Source organism: Choloepus didactylus, chromosome 4 (assembly GCF_015220235.1).
Source record: "Choloepus didactylus isolate mChoDid1 chromosome 4, mChoDid1.pri, whole genome shotgun sequence".
Lineage (NCBI taxonomy): Eukaryota > Metazoa > Chordata > Mammalia > Pilosa > Megalonychidae > Choloepus > Choloepus didactylus.
In genome coordinates this window covers 132,330,676-132,348,715 of record NC_051310.1, presented here as the reverse complement: position 1 = coordinate 132,348,715, position 18,040 = coordinate 132,330,676, and the positions used below count along the sequence as shown (strand labels likewise).

General features: G+C 38.0%; 1 protein-coding gene across 6 annotated transcripts in view; it reads right to left on the bottom strand.

The window, feature by feature from the left end:
* Nucleotides 1-13,190: 13,190 nt before the first annotated feature.
* CEP152 (centrosomal protein 152) overlaps nt 13,191-18,040 on the bottom strand; it is a 128,406-nt gene continuing 123,556 nt past the window's right edge. For 3 of the 6 annotated variants that reach the window (XM_037834038.1, XM_037834039.1, XM_037834040.1), the window contains exons 26-28: nt 17,455-17,611; nt 17,143-17,246; nt 13,192-14,767 (exon numbers count right to left, since the gene is read on the bottom strand). In XM_037834038.1, coding sequence (XP_037689966.1) covers nt 13,725-14,767; nt 17,143-17,246; nt 17,455-17,611 — 1,304 coding nt within the window. In that variant the 3' untranslated portion in view covers nt 13,192-13,724. Of the gene's footprint in view, nt 14,768-17,128; nt 17,247-17,454; nt 17,612-18,040 lie in introns of those variants that run through there. The other 3 variants (XM_037834041.1, XM_037834042.1, XM_037834043.1) reach the window with 3 other exon arrangements.

Here is an 18,040-nt window from a genome sequence, read left to right as displayed (position 1 = left end):
AAGATGTTTACAATGAGGGAAACTGAATAAGGAGCTATATGGGAACTTTACTATCTTTGCTACTCAAGTAAATCTAAAGCTATTCTGAAACTAAAAGTTTATTAAAAAAAAAAAGTCCTGGAGTGACTTCGGCTCTGCCCTGCATTAGCTGTGTTAACCTTGAGCAAATTACTTATCCTGTCTAAGCCTCAGTTTTATCCATCCATAAAGCATCCATATGGCGCCTACTTCAAAAGGCTGTTGTGAGGATTAAATAGGCTAATGAAGTGCTTGGCACAATGCCCAGCATGAAGTTAGTGTCTGTAAATTAGTTTTTAATACTATGTATTCCCATCAAATGACTGGATCTTGTAGTTTTCAACAAAAGGCATAGTCACTTAAATTTACCGTGGCTTGATTGGTTCCTGATCCTTTGGTACCTGTTGATAGCACAGTAATCTTTCCAATCACCTTTAAAGCCCTTTGGTGCTTCCCTCTCCTCCGGTGAGCCTGTATTCAGTCAGGCAGCAGCTCCTATTAAATCCATCACTGTAATATCCTCAACCTTGTCACCTCTTCATCCTAGTATTTCTACCCTGGCTCTGGCCTTGTACTAAGACATTGCCCTCCTGGCATCATTGCCTGTTTCCTCTGCTCCTCCAAGCTGCCCCAGGGTGTGGTCTGACTAAACTTTCTAAATCATATTCCCAAACCTTCAACAACTCGCCATTTTCTATGAACCAAATTTCTAATTCTTTGACTTTGGCCCTCAAGACCATCCATGTTCTAGCCCCAATTTACCTTTCCTGGTATATTTCCCACTACTCCCCTTCATATACTCTTAGATCTCACTTACCTGAATCATTAGCTGTGAAACATGCTTAAACCTTAAGAACAGCAGAGATTGGGATCCAAAGAGGCTAAGAAAATAGCCAAAGGTCACAGAGCAAGTCTCAGTCACTGATGGCATTGTAAGTTAATACTCTGAGGAGTACCCAACATCTCCAAACATACAGCAATGAGAGAAAAAAATACAAAAAGAGAAGAAAAAAAAAAGACATTCAAAAATAAAAATCTCAGAGAACTTAATAAGTAAAGATCCAAAAGCAGGTAGAGGTGGCCAGTAGTTCCTTCAGGATAATGAAGACTAAAAGCTTCCTATTTGCAGAAAGGGACAAAGAGCAGGCTGGCTGACTAAACTAATGGGCAAGGTAGAGCTCCCTTACTCCAGAGAGGCTAAAAACCAACAATCTCCCTTCCTGAGGTCAGAGATTATATAAAAGCTACACACCTAGAAATCCCAGACGACAGACAGAGCCCTGCAGCCAGGTCCTGGGCCAAGCTCTCTGCTGGCAGACTGACTAGATTTAGATACCCTAATGGATCAGAAATACTTGACATATAAGACCTGGTCTTGGACCGTGGGCCAAGGGGTGAGGTGAAGGAAACCACAACAAGCTAGACAGTGTGGGGCAAAAGAACTCAGAAGGAAAAGAAAATGTCCTTCATTGTTAGCCCGCAAACTAAAATTCCATACACATGGTGGAAATGAATCCTAAGGAAGATGATAAAAGCAACAATTTGGATATGACCTCACTCCCAAGTGACACCAATAAATTACTCTAAAAATAAATCTAAAATGTGATTAGGTCTTTAAAGACATAAATAAGCTATAAAAAGAACAAGACTACTAAACAAAATAAGCAGAAATTAGGCAAAGAGTGTGGTTATAAAAACACTAACTAGAAATCCTGGAGGTGAAATAAAAAAAATTCAGTAGATGGAGTAAACAAAGAATTAGAGAACTGGAAGATGGCACTGAGGAATTCCATGAAACAGCACAGAAAAAGATAAAAATATACAAAAGAACAACTAAAAGATAGGATGGAAGAAGCTATATTCAACTCTAAATCTTTGCCCAAATGTTATCTCAGTGTGATCTATCCTTAAGACTCTATGTAAAATTGTGACCACCCCTCCACTATCACTCTATCGTCCCCTTACCTGGCCTTATTTTTCCCTATGCCACTGATCAGCTTTTAACATACTACATAAATTAAATATATATATTGTCTCTCCCCCACACTAGAATGTAAGCTCTTTGAAGGTAGAAACTCTTGTTAATGATAACCACTGTATCTTCAAAGCCTAGAATATTAACACGCATGTAGTTAACACTTCATAAATATTTTTCAAATAAATACATACATAAATAATGACTGAGTAATTTTCAGAATTGAATAAAGTATTTAATCCTCAGTTTGAAAGTGATCAGCAAGGATCTAAAAAAAAATTATTAAAAGGAATTTTATTGATGTGTTGGAGAGCTCTGGGGAAGATGGTGGAGTAGGGGGCTGCAGTGTTCACTCCTCCTCCAAAAACAGCTAGTGGGTGGGCAAAAGCTGAAACAACTCTTCTGGGGTTACAGACCCAGGGGAGCATTGTACAGCTTCCAGGGAAGAGTGGGACAAAGAGGCTGAGACACTGTAGTAGAAAACTGTGCCCTCACTCTTGAGACCAGCTGCCTGGGGTCTGGTTCCTAGCTGGCTTCTATGGAAGAAAGGATGTGGAAGCTTTCTTCCCCAAAGACTAGGTGGGCGGGGGCAAGTTTGAGTAACTGATCATGGCTCTTGATTGGTGCATTTAGATCACTGGGTACCAGCTCTTTCAGCCCACCCCAGAAAGGGATGGCTGTACCACTGTTTCAACCCCTCCCCCAACAGGGGTGAAGGCAGTGGAGATTCAAAGAAGCAGGGCCTACAAAGGGCTATGGGGAAAAGTTTTCTGTAGCGTACCATCTGCTGGGCAGGCCAGGAAATGCAGCTTTGGGGAGCCATCACAAAGGCTTTTGGGCATCTTTTCTAAACATCTCCCTATAGCTCTTTGGAATTGGTCTGCACCCCCTTCATGAATCCCTGGCCCTGGTTTGACTGGGAAATCATGACTTAGAAAGTCCTCTTGGGGGTGACCCTCCTCCCAGACTTTGCCCTCCAGGCAAAAGCAGCTAAAGACAATGAAAGGAAAGGTTAAAAAATTATAGAGGCAAAACAAACAAAAGAACAGATCACCATTCCTGGAGAAGAAACAGTGAAAAGGTAGCTTCCTCCTGGGAGTGAAACATTTGCACAAATAATGCAATCTTAAAAATTGTACCACACAGCCAGGGCAAGAATCAGATGAAGAAGAGCTAACAAAATCTGATAAGTCAAACATGGGCAATTCTAAAGTTCTACAATAAGTTGAACCAACTGTCAAATAAGAGCCTCCACCTAAAGCCAAACAACAATAAATCCCTAGGCAAGAAAGAGTCGCTGATATCCAGAGTAAAATCATCAAGACAATCAGATGTCTAGACATCAGCAAAAATTACAAGCCATACTAAGAAACAGGAAGAAGAATATATGTAAACTTTGGAGGACACACAGAATTTGGAACTAATCAAAGATGTTCAAACAAATTTCCTAAATCAATAAAAGGAGATGAAGGAAAATATGTCTAAAGAGATAAAGGGTATTAAGAAGACACTGGGTGAGCACAAAAATAATTTAAAAGTTCAAATAGAAAAATAACAGAACTTATGGGTATTAAAGGCACAAGAGAAGAGATCAAATATACATTAGAGGCATACAAGAACAGATGTGAACAAGCAGAAGACAGAATCAGTGAACTAGAAAAGGGGATAATCAAAATCTCACAGACAAAGGAACATATAGAGAAAAGAATGGAAAAGAAATTGACCAGGTCTCATGTAACTGAATGACAGCACGAAATGCAAAAACATATGCATCATGGAAGTCCCAGAAGGAGAAAAGAAGGGAAAAGAGGCAGAAAGAATATTTGAGGAAATAATGCTTGAAAATTTACCAATTCTCATGAAAGACATAAATACAAATGTCCAAGAAGTGCAACATACTCCAAATAGAATAATTCCTAATAGTCCTACACCCAGACACATACTAGTCAGAATGTCAAATGCCAGAGATAAAGACAGACTCCTGAAAGCAGCAAGAGAAAATCAATTTGTCCCATACAAGAAAACAGTAATAAGGTTAAGTGCTGCTTTCTCAACAGAATCCATGGAGGAAAGAAGGCAGTGCTATGATATATCTAAGGTACTGAAAGAGAAAAACTGCCAGCCAATAATTCTTTATCTGACAAAACTGTCCTTCAAAAATGAGGGAGAGGAAAATGGCAGTTTAGGGAGTTGTGGAATTTAGTTAGCCCCCTAGAGCAACTACTAAATAGCCAGGAATAACTAGTAAATAGTCTGGAATAACTTTTTGAGGGACACCTGTGACCAGACACACATCATACACTAGTCTGAAATGGATGGAATGCCCGAGATCACAGCATAGAACTGTAAGTAAAGCCCCTGTGTAGCTGGCACCCCTCCCCCACTGGTACAGCAGGCTGAGTTGGAACACTTCCCTGTGGGTAAAAGAAGCAGTCTCTACTAGGAGCAAGGGAAGGTACCTCAACCAAGCTACAACTGTTGTTTTAATTAACAAATTTGGACTACTGAATATAAGCTATGAGCAATAAACCTGGAGTAAGAGGAAAGGAACACTAAGGTCTCTCCCAGCAGAGAGGAAGTGAGGCTGATGGAAAAAAAGTAATAATAACAAATAAATAAATACAGAGGCTTTTGGAGTCAGCTGAGCTCAGAATACTGGAAAAGGGCTGTGTCCCACGAAAAGGAGCACAAGAACAGACTACCAACTCTGGCTCATGACTGGTGAAACTGGAGGGCTGTGCACTGGCTCTGAAAAGGGTATATCTTTCTTTTTTTTATTTGAAAAAATGCCTCAGGCATTTTCAATTGTTAGCAGTGATCCAGACAAAGGTGGAGTTAACACAGTCAGAAAGACAAAGGAAGAAGTAAAGGAGATAATTCCCTAAAGGGTGTATCTTCCCTAAACAGTGGGAGGTGGGGCCCAGCTCAAGTGGCTGCCCTCCCTCAGACTCAGACCCAGGGTCTGGGGGGAAAAATAAACAGAAACAGCTCAAGCTTGGCTTCTGATTCACCCTCAGTCTATGTCACGGACAGCATCTGCTGAGAATTAAAGGCATCACAACTCTTTACACCAGTGGGGAGCTGTAGGCTGACAAGTGCCACCTGCTGGGCAGCATAGGAAAAGCACAGAGTCCAGAGGCCTCACAGGAAAGTCTGACAATTTCCTGGGTCTCATGCTTAGGAAAACCTGCTACTGAATACAGCCTCCTCCTGAGACCTGTCCCATCTGGTCTGGGAAAATCTGATTGGTGTAATTGAGGGTTAGATGCTTATACAATAGAAAACTATGAGTCACAATAGGAAAAATGAAGATATTGCACAGTCAAAGGAACAAACTTACACTTCAAATGAGATACAGGAGTTGAAACAACAAATAAAACATGTTCAAACAAATATACTAAATAAATTCAAAAATCAAATCAACAAGTTGAAGGAAGACATGGCAAAAGAGATGAAGGATATAAAGAAGACATTGGGCAAACATAAGGAAGAACCTGAAAGTTTGAAAAACAATTGGCAGAACTTATGGGAATAAAAGGCACAATAGAAGAGGTGAAAAACACAATGAGATGTACAAGAGCAGAAAATGAAGCAGAAGAAAGGACTGAGGTAATAGAAGGCAGTATATCTGAAATCCTATACACAAAAGAACAGATAGGAAAAGAATGGAAAAATATGAGCACAGTCTCAGGGAATTGAATGACAATATGAAGTGCATGAATATACAGGCCATGGATGTCCCAGAAAGAGAAGGAAAGGGAAAAGGGGCAGAAAGAATAATGGGGGAAATAGTCACTGAAAATTTCCCATCTCTCATGAAAGACATAAAATTACAGATCCAACAAGTGCAGTATACCAAATAGACTTGCTCCAAGACACTTAATAATCAGATTATCAAAGGTCAAAGACAAAGAGAGAATTCAGAAAGCAGCAAAGAAAAAGCAATCCATCACATACAAGGGAAGCTCAATAAGACTATGTACAGATTTCTCAGTAGAAACTACGGGGGCAAGAAGACAGTGGTATAATATGTAGATACTGAAAGAGAAAAACTTCCAACCAAGAATTTTATATCCAACAAAACTGTCCTTCAAAATGAGGGAGAGTTTAAAATATTTTTTCAAACAGAGACTGAGAGTTTGTGAACAAGATACCTGCTGTTCAAGAAATACTAAAGCGAACACTACAGGCAAATAGGAAAAGATAGAAGAGAGAGGTTTGCGGAATGAGTGTAGAAATGAAGAAATGAAGACTATCAATAAGGGCAAAAAGAGAGAGAAAAAAATAAAAATAACATATGACATATAAAATCCAAAAGACAAAATGGTAGATAGTAGACATTATGTTGAGTTATATTAGGCAGAAACAAAAGGACAAATACTGTATGGTATCCCTAATATGAACTAACATTAATGAGCGAACTTTGAGAGTTAAAGCTGAGAACACGTTATCAGGAGATAGAAAGAGGGTAGAGATTGGGCATTTGCTGCTGAAGGACTACAGAATGTTCAACAGGATTGATTGTATAGATCCAGAAATGGATAGCACAATACTGTGTGATGGTAACACAATATTGTAAGTACTCAACAAAGATGAGTGTGAGTACAGTTGAAAGAGGAAGGCTAGGGGTATGTATGACACAAGGAAAGACAGAAGATAAAGACTCCAATTGTATAACTTAGTGAAACCTAGAGTGGTCAGTGGTGGTGATTATATGTACAAATATAAGAATGTTTTTACATGAGGGAGAACAAATGAATGTCAACATTGCAAAGTGTTGAAAATTGGATGGTATAGGGGAAAAATACAATCAATGCAAACTAGAGTATATAGTTAACAGTAACATTGTAACATACTTCCATTAAATGTAACAAAGGCAAATGTTATAAAATTGTAATAAAAGCTAAATGTCTACAAGAGGGGGATATAAGGGAGTGGTATGGGACTCTTGGTGGTGGTGTTGTGTGACATTTTCAATGCATTTTAATTTTTTCTTCTTTTATATTTTCTTTTTCTCCTCTTCCTCTCTGCAGAAGAAATGGACATAACATATATTTTGTGGTGGTGAATTCATAACTATGTGACTATACCAGGAATCATTGTTTACTTAGGATGGATTGTATAGTATGTGAATAAAACTGTTTAAAAATAAACAGAGGGTTACAAGTGTTGGAAAAAATGTGGGGAGATGTGCCTATTCACTGTTGGTAGGGAAGCAGAATGGCGCAGCCCATCTGGAGGGCAGTGTGGCAGTTCCACAGGAAGCTAAGTATGGAGTTGCCATATGGTCCTGCAATCCCATTATTGGATATATACTTGGAAGAACTGGAGCAGAGAAATGAATGGACATTTGCATACTGGTGTTTATGACAGCCGTATTCACAATTCACAATGGATGGTGGTGACCTAAGGGTACATCGCCTGATAAACAGAATGGTGAATTGTGGTATATACATTCAATGGAATATTGAGCAATGGCAAGAAGAAAGGAACTTGTGAGGTATGCAATTTAGGTGAATGGACCTTTAGGACAGGATTTAAGTGAAATAAGCCAGAATTGAAAAAATAAACATTATAATGCCTCACTAATATGGACTAATTATAATGTGCAAATTCTGAGAATTGAATCTGGGAGCATAGGTTATTAGGGGAAGGCTTTTTATAAAGGCTCCTAGATTGTAAGCTCTTACAGTAGTCACATCTACTCATGAGTTGTAATGGTTATTTCTAAATTCTGAGATGATGAGTTGTGCATCACCTGGTCAGTTCCTTCAACTTCAGGTATTTGTGTGACACCTGAGACTCAGAGCCAGAGTTTGGCAGCTATGACTGTCAGCATTACCCCATACAGCAAATGTTAAAGGAGCTGAAAAAGAGATCAGACTTTAATTAGAGATATGAACCAAATGGACTTGGTTAGGACTAAGGTGAACTAGTCTAAAGGGAAAAGGATAATATTGACTGTGTTTTAAAACTACAACTTCTATGTGAGATCGGAGGAATTGATGTTTATTTGGTGAAAAACCTATATTTTCTGTAGCACACTATATAATTTAATTTGTGTGGTCAGTTGATTCAAACACCGTAACTACATGGAATATTGAATAGGGGGTGAGACCTGGTTGGTTTTTACAGATTAGCATGAAGCCCTGATACATCCAAGAGTAATTTGGGGAGAATAAAATGTATTTGCAAAGCCCCCTTGAGGGACTAGGGAAAAATGTGGAAATATTAAACTTCCCAACCTGAGGAACTACTGATATTTTCACAAGCATTGGGGATTGCCAGTTTAATAGGCTGAGCCCTTGATCTTTGGACTTGCCCATTTGAAGCTTGTTACTGCAAAGGGGAGGCTAAGCCTACTTATAATTGTGCCTGTCACCCCCAGAGAAACTCTTCTGTTGCTCAGATGTGGTTGTGGCCTCTCTTTCTCTCTGAGCCAACTCAACAGGTGGAATTGCTGCCTTCTCCCCTAGACTGGACATGACTCCCAGGGGTGTAAATCTCCCTGGCAACATGGGATGTGATTCCACAGCTGAGTGTGAACCCAGCATTGTGGGACTGAGAAAGCCTTCTGGACCAAAAGGGGGAAGATAAATGAAACAAAATAAAGTTTCAGTGGCTGAGAGATTTCAAATGAAGTCAAGAGGTCATTCTGGAGGTTATTCTTATCCATTATATAGATATTTTTTAGTTTTTAGTGTATTGAAATAGCTAGAAGGCAATACCTGAATCTGTTGAACTGCAACCCAGTATCCTTGATTCTTGAAGATGATCATATAACTATATAGCTTACACTGGTGTTACCATGTGATTGTGCAAAGCTTGTGGCTCACACTCCCTTTATCCAGAGTACGGACAGATGAGTAGAAAAACGGAGACAAAAAAGTAAATTAATAATAGGGGGGGACGAGAGGTATGGGATGTTTTGGGTGTTCTTTTTTACTTTTATTTTTATTTTTTGGAGTAATGAAAATGTTCTAAAATTGCCTGTGGTGATGAATGCACATACTGTCAACTGACTGTACACTTCAGTTGATTGTATGGACATGTGAATAATATATCTCAATAAAATTGCATAAAAACCATATATACTATTTTGTGAAAAATAAAAATTAAATTTAAAACAAAAAAAGAGTTAAAAATATTCATAGATAAACAAAAATTGAGACAGTTCATCCAAAAGAGACCAGACCTATAAGAAAAGACTAAAAGGAGTTCTTCTGGCTGAAAGGAAAATAAAGGAGAAAGAGGCTTGGAGAAGAGTTTAGAAATGATTATCAGTAAGGATAACTAAATGGGTAGAAAGAGAGATAAAAATAAGATATGATATATAAGAAACAAAAGATAAAATGGTTGGTCAAAATGGAATGAAGCTGGAAATCAGTAACAAATGGAGAACTGGAATTTACCAATTTTTGGATGTTAACACATCTTAAAACAATCAATGGGTTAAAGAAGAAATTACAAGAGAATTTAGTGAATATCTCGAGATGAAAGAAAACAATACAACATATCAAAACTTATGGGATGAGGTGAAGCAGAACAAATTTCTCCTCCATGAAGGAACTAGACAAAAGGCAGAGAATGTCCAGGACAGAGGTTTTGGACAGAGAGATTTCAAATGAAGAGAGGGACTTCTACAATACATGGAGACTTGGATAAAAAAGCGAAGAAAAGCTTAGGGTGAGTTTATTCAGTCAGGACTACCACTGGGGGCTGTTAGAGGTGAGACAGCCACCAAGCAGGGGAGGGAGCAGCTCTCCACTCCCATGTACCCATCTCAGCAAATGGCTGGGAGATAATCCTCTTCAACCATATGGCCAGGAGCTCCCATGAGGGAACCCAGGATACAGTGACCAGTGTTGACTGCATTTACTCTCCCTCCACAGAAGTCCATGGTGTGCATGGGCAAGAGGCAGTGATAGGCAAGGGCATGACATGGAAGCACTAGGAGCCCCTTCCAAACCCAACAGGCTCATAGACGCATGGCAGGCAGGGAGTGGGGCACTTTGAGCTGGAGGGTGAGATGCGCAACCCCACAGCCTGAGAGTGATCTACTCATTGCCTGGGATCATCAGACCCATGGTGCCCTTAAGCGGATTCCCTGCTGAACTGCACAGGACCCACACCACATCCCCAGGGCTGGCAGTCCCCAGTGCACATTGGAGAACTGGAGAGCTGACTGGATTTCCACCTGGTTTGAATCCTGAGAGGTGGCTGAAGAGCACCATCTGCTGGGAAGACAGTGAAAATACACTCCAGCAAGCTGTTGCCTATCAAAAAATATACATATGAATGTTCAAATAATCCTGCATTTGCCAATATAACCGTATCAAGATAAACAAATGCCCCAAAGACAACAGAAGATCACAAACTCATGAAGACCCAAGAAGATACAGACAAGGCAAACGACCAAATTAAAAACCTGGAGGAGACACAGAACTTGGGGCAATTAGTCAAAGAAGTGCACACACAATGGGTTGGCTAAAGACATAAAGGACATCAAGAATACTCCAGAAGAGCATAAAGAATTTAAGAAATAAAAAAAAAAAAGCAGACCATATGGAAATATAAGATACTGTTGATCAAACTGAAAATATAATAGAGACATACACAGCAGATTTGAAGAGGCAATGAAAGAATAAGTGAACTAGAAGACAAGGCAATTGAATGCAAATGAAAAAAAGAAATGGCGAAAAAAATGAAAACTTTGAAATGGATCTCAGGGAAATGATGGATAACATGAAGTGCACAAATATATGAATCATTGTTGTCCCAAGACGATAGAAGAGTAAAGGGCTAGGAAGAGTATTTGAAGACATAGTTGGGGAAAACTTCCCAACCCTTCTAAATGACATAAATATGCAAATCAAAAATGCCCAATGAACCCCAAATAGAATAAATCCAAATAGACCCACTCCAGGCATACACTAATCAGACTGTTAAATTAAAAAGAGAAGGAGAAAGTCCTGAAAGCAGCAAGAGAGAAGCAATTTACCACATACAAGGGAAACCACATAAGACTAAGATCTGACTACTCAGTGGACACCATGAAGGTGAAAAGGCAGTGGTATGACATATTTAAAATTCTGAGAGAGAAAAATTGCCAGTCAAGAATTCTTTATCCAGCAAAGAATAAACAAATGCTGAGAGTATTTTCACAAACAAATGCTGAGAGTATTTGTTAACAAGAGATCTGCCATGCAAGAAATATTAAAGGGAGCTCTACCAGCTGAGAAAAAAAGGAGAGAGAGGTCTGGAGAAGGGCACATTAGTATTAGTATTAGTAAGGGTAACTTAAAGGAAAGAAAAGAATGTGGGGGGAAAATAGATATGACAAATAAAAACCAAAGTGTAAGATGGTTGGTTCAAGAACTGCCTTCACAGTAATAACTTTGAATGTGAATGGAATAAACTCCCCAATTAAAAGATATAGATTGGCAGAATGGATTTAAAAGTATGATCCATCAATATTCTGTTTACAAGAGACTCATCTTAGAACCAGTGACACAAAGAGATAAAGGATGGAAAAAATATTCCATGCAAGCTGTAGCTAGAAGAAAGCAGGGGTAGCAATACTAATATCAGGCAAAATAGACTTGAAATGCAAAGATGTCAAAGGAGACAAGGAAGGACACTATATATTAATAAAAGGGACAATTCACCAAGAAGAAATAACAATCATAAATGTTTATGTACCCAATCAAGGTGCTACAAAGTACATGAGACAAACACTGGCAAAACTGAAGGGAGCAATAGATACTTCTACAATAATAGTGGGGGACTTCAATATACCACTCTCTACTATAGATAGAACCATCAGACAGAGGACCGATAAAGAAATCAGAACCTAAACAATGTGATAAGTGAATTAGACTTAACAGACATATATAGATTGTTACATCACCAATTACCAGATACACATTCTTCTCTAGCACTCATGGAACATTCTCCAGGTTAGATCACATGCTGGGGCACAAAAAAAACCTCAATAAATTTTAAAATATCTTAATTACTCAAAGCACATTCCCTGACCATAATAGAAAGCAACTAGAAATCAATAACCATCAAACAACCAGAACATTCACAAACATGTGGAGGTTAAACAACCCACTCCTAAACAATAAGTGGGTCAAAGAAGAAATTGCAAGAGAAATTGCTAAATATCTAGAGACATTTGAAAATGAGAACACACTATATCAAAACCTATGGGATGCAGTGTAGGTGGTGCTGATGGGGAAAGTTATAGCTCTAAATGCATACATTAAAAGGGAAGAAAGAGCCAAAACAGAAGACCTTACTGAACAACTAAAGAAGCTAGTGAATGATCAGCAAAGTAACCCTAAAGCAAGTAGAAGAAAAGAAAATAACAAAGATTAAATAAAAAATACATGATATGGAGAACAACAACAACAAAAAACAATAGAGAGAATAAATAAAACCAAATGTTGGTTCTCTGAGAAGATCAACAAGATTGGCAAACCCTTAGCTAGACTGACAAAATCAAAAAGAAAGAAGACCCAGGACCATAAAGCTTCTAGAAGAAAATGTAGGGAAGTTTTTTCTTGTGTTAGGCAATGGTTCTTGATTTTAGAATTGGTTATCAGTAGGAGGATGATGTATCATACCACCCCCCACACTACCCCCCAAGCATGCCTAGTTCTGGGTGGAAAAATACACTGAATCACCCCCAAAACACAATACATAATATGGTTGGTGTGAGAGATAAGAGAAAAAAAAGCAGTGATTGTTTCCAGGAAGCACTTCTTCTACACACACCTAAAACTTTATATCCATCTGCAGGAATCTGAAAAAGAATTCACCTAGAAACAACGATATTTAGGTGGTCATTCATTTCTGCATGCGTTCTTCAGTTTAGAATTACAACCTTCCAACTATATAGCATTAATACGCTTGTCAGCCACATTTAATTCTGTACCATAAATGAACATAAATTCTAATAGTTTTTTTAAAAATTTGGGGCACATGGAAAAGCCCATTATTTCAGTTTTTAAAAAAATTTTGGATGACAGAATATGAAACCATAAAAAAGACAAAGTTTCTGGACGCCACAGGTGATCTGAAATAATGCAAATGTCAACTAAAAAAATCCAGACTAATATTTTAAATAGTGAAACCAGGACAATGTTATATACGTGTGGCAATTTTTGGAAAGCATTCTGTTCCACTAATTGAACAGATCAAAATTTAAAGTGAAAATTTCCAGGCAAAGTATGTCTGGATTAAGTCTAGCACCTCATTGAAAATGATTAATTTCAAAAATTAAATTTTACTGATCATACCTGCAAATAACCAAAGTATGTTTTCTTCTGGCTGAATTTCAAACAGATGCCAATGTAACATTTCTATATTATGAATTACAAAATAATTCATAACAATTCTACAGACTATATGCAAATTTATTTAAATAGGCAATAATTTAACGCTGCACAGTGAGCTAATTTATAAGTATAAAAAAATAGATGGTTTAGCAACCAAATATAAGTGCCATAGAGGAGAAGCATATTACACATACACCATTAGGCCTTTGGAAGATTAAGGCAACATAAATATCTCAAGTAATTTTATGAGACTACTTTACTCATGTAAGTGATGTTATTAAAACATCTCAAAATAGGCAGAGTCCACAATTTTTTTCAGTATAAAGTCTTCCCTTCCAGTTTTCTTGTCAATATATTAATGATTCTTCTTAAATACTGTACAACAATTAGTTTAGATTGACAAGTGGGCTATCAAAGCCGCTGTCTTGTTGGCTAGAGAAGGGAGCAGTTAATTTTCTCGAAGGCTGCAGATACACTGAAGATGGTACTGTGCTGCTCAGTTTTTTGAAATCTGACTTTAACAGATCAGCCTTATGACGAGCTGGGTGTCCAAAAGTCACATGGATCTGTCCTGGCTGCACATATATGGTTTCTTCTGACAGGTCTGGAGGGTGATCACTCTCGCATTTTGTAGTTTTACAAACCATGTTATTTTCTTCTGTATCTGACAGGCAATTGGTTGCTGAAAACTGTTTGAAATTAACAGATTCAACTAGTTCATCCAGAGCTCCTTGTGGCCTACCATGTAGTAATAGAACTTCCTGATTGGTACAGGCTAAAGTCTCACCATTGGAATTCCAGCCTGCCAGGTCACCAAGGTCCCCTCCATCCTTTACTGGAGTTTCTGGAACACCCAAACCCTGACTTTTCTCAGATGCAGCATTATCACTTTCTGTCAGTGGATCACACTTAGGTGTTTTTAAACCAGGTCTTTCCATAGGGCCTTGAAATGTTGTATTTGTTGCTCCTGATTCCAAAAGAACAGGGGTGCATCTAGGTGAGCGTTTATTTCTGAGAGTTCCAAGAAAGGGGTGTGCAGATGAATGCAGAAGTGATTCAGAGCCTGTATCACTAAGTAGGTCTTTCATCCTATGCAAATCAAAGCCTCTTTCACCTTCACAAGGAACAAATTCAGGAGACGCATTCCCTGGCAAAATGTCTAGTGGGTTGTAACTGTTATCCCCAAACCGAAGGTCTAAATGTGACCCTTGGGAAACCACATGCTTTGTGTCCCCATGCTCTCTGTCCTCTAACTGCCTTTGTAAGTTACAAGCAGGCTTCTTCTTAGGAATTTGGTTGCAACTACTTCCGGGGAGAATTTTTATACTGTTTGATTTGCTTCCAATGTGGCCTGGTACATTCAGAGTCACATCCTTTCTTTTTAATTTTTCAACTCCAATCAGCACCTCTGAAGTCAGAGGCAGTGCTACTGTGTACAGGGAAATACAAAATTAGGATAAAATTAACATTTAAAAAGAAGTAAAAACATTTACATTTTTATGTAGTCTCGAAGAAAACATATGTGCTTTAATCATTCCCAAAGAAAATACACCAATGTTGGGCATTTAAAAATATTCTTTGACTTATATCAATTAGGTAAAGCTTGGTAATTTTGTCATTGTAATCCAATATATTATTTTTTATATACGTGATCTATCATTTTGTGCAATAGATAATACAGCATTTCCAGAGCCAATGTTTCCAATCCTGCAATGTTTCCAGTCCTGCTTTGATGTCACATACGGAGTTTCTGACACTCAGTTGGCTGGAGGAACCCCACGTAACACCTATACACACATACCTCTGTAAAGCTAAATTGAGTTTCTGATTTAATTAGTTAATGACACTAAATTTGATCAGAGACAAAGCAGCTCCATGGCATAGAATTAGAGGCACGATATATCCGAGTGGTGTGCTTTAGTCCCTAGAGACCATGAAGGGTTTGCTTCTACTGGGGACATTATTTGCACACTATCACCCAAGTTCTAGAAAACTCTTCTCTTATTATATGCCACTGCCCTTTTATACTCAAGGCTCACATCAATATTCCAAAATTTACACAATCTTTGTGCTATTTAAAGAATGTTTACCAACATCACACTCTTGGATTCCTTAAACAATCTTTCCACTTCAAGCTTTCCAGCAGTTCAAAAAGCCCATTTCCCCACAGATTTGTTAAAATCTCCCAGTTACCAATTTTTTTCATGTATCCTATCAGCTTTGCTTTATATATCCTAAACCTCTGTTACTACATACAGAAAGAAATAATTTATAGCTTCTTGGGAGACTGCTCCTTTATCAGTATGAACTATCACCTTTGTCCCTTCTAATGCTAAATCTAATGTACCTAATATTAATATTGTATTTTACTCCAATTTATCTAATATTAACATTGCAGGTTAATATCAGTGGATCATTCTCCATCCCTTTATTTTGAATTTTAGATGTTCTTCTTATAAAAATAGCATATATTTAGATTTTTTTAAATGCTATTTGAAAGTTGTGGTCTTTTAGTAAGTGAGTTTAACTCATCTACATCTATTATGATGGCTGATATGGTTCAACCCTCTACTGTTTTTTATTCACTCATGGTTTCTAGTTGTTTTTCCTTCTCTCTTGACTCATATTGAAAACATTTTCTTCCAAGCTTTCCAGTTTGAAAGCTGTATATTCTATTTCTTTTTCTCTATTGGTTACCTTTAACTTTTAATATTCATACTTAAATCTGTATTTTTTTCTAGCAATGGCTAGAGTTATCAATATCTACTATCCTCTCCTTAAAAATGATAAAAATCTTACCATATTTTGTTTCCTCTACACTATCCTTTCATGTCTCTTGGAGAAAATGATACTTGTTCGGTATTTTTAAGTCCTGCTGTTTTTGTTCTATTAACCCTGTTTCCTTAGGTATAATTTCTTTTCTTTTTCTTTTTTTTTTTTGCCTTTGTTTATTTTGTTTTTGTTTTGCGTCTTTTTTCACGATGTTGGCTTGCTATAAATGTGTGGGGAATCTGGGTTGAATGCTTGTCTTTCAGATTTCCTGAAGGCTCTATCTGTTTGTCCTGCTTGTTTAAAGGGTTTGGGCTGAAATGGGAATAAGCCCTGGGGTAGAAAGATCTAATAGCTGGTGTTGTGGGTTCCCACTCCACCTTGCTGGCTAGGCACCGGGAGCATGGTCCTCCTCCCAAGTTCTTTGCTCCTGTTGCTGTTGTCAGCCTGATATCGGGGCCAGGGAAAGGAGGAGAGGAGCAGAAATAAAGAGAGGATGACCCCTCCTGGTTGCTATGGCTCTAGAGCACCAACTAATCACCCCACTGGTATGCCCTAGTCCCCCTAACGTCTTCTAGAATATGCTACCTTCAAACGTGTAACAGGTTTTATAATGCCTGTACTTATAGTTGGCATATTCTAGTGGTTTTAAACCAAGATTTCCATCTTCAATCCTAGGCTTTTTTCCTTAGGGATTTCTTGTAGTTTCTGGTCCACTAAATACAATTTTTTAAAGCCCAGTTATAGATTTCTTTTTCTCCGTCTTCACTGGTTTTTAAAAATCTTTTCTCTCATTTCTCGGGATCCAGGGAAGAATGGGAAGCTGGTGGGTATGCCCAGTCTGCCTGCTTGAATTAGAAATTCTATTCTATTTGTAAATTTCCAGTTTAAGCTAAACAGACACACACACAACTTTATAAATTAACTCTCACTCCTCACCTTCCCTGATCTTTTTAAATCTTTTCTTTTACTGAAAAGACTAAATATCCAAAACAGGAGTGAGAAAAACCACTCAACATACTCATTTTGACATACCTGAATGTTCAGTTTTGCTGTGGCATTTACTAGAAGTAGGCGTTTCCAGCAATTTTGCCATTGTAACAAGTTTGCTAGCAGCATTCATAATCTTTTTCTCAGCCCTGGGGGAATTCCAGAATATTAAATTAATGTTCAAAGGAAAAAAATGAGTTTCCTTCACCCTAAGATTTCTATCTTCCTCTTAGCTCTGCCAACATTTAGGGTAGCACAGCCATAAGCCTCTTTTAACCCCCAATGCCTGATCACGTAGAAAAAGTTAATTTTGTGGTTAATTTTTCAGGACAAACTGTTTGTTTAGACTGAACTTACCCTTCCTGTTTTCCATTATCCTGCAAAATCTGTTGGAGGCAAATCAAATAATATTTGCGCATCTTTCGGGCGGTTTCTTGACGCTCTCGTAATACTTCTGCTTTTACCATTTCAGCAGCTCTTTCTTTACTCTCCTGAATATAACGAAGCATATCGCCTACAGGAGAACAGGGGAAATCACCACAGAATGCATGTTTATAAGCAGTGTTTTAGAAATAGGAAGGCAGATTTCAGACAAATTTTCTGGGAGATCAAGTGAATGGAAGTTTCAATCATTCTCAATCATCTTCAACGATTTTCACAATCATTAAAATGGAATATTTCAGATCACCATTTTGGTAGACAAAAAGAGAAGTTATCTCTAAGACCTCTGGAATGATGAAAGGCACATATGGTAAAGAAAAATGGCATATTCCCGAGGGAAATTTTGTCATGTTCTGAAGTAGACAAGAAAATACCATAAATATGAGGTACAGAAATGCATGTATTTCAATTATAAAGTTAAGAGAAGAAAAAAAAAAATGTAAGAAAGGGAGAAGTGGAAAGGAAGGGGGGAGTAGACACCAAAAAAAAAAAAAAAAAAAAA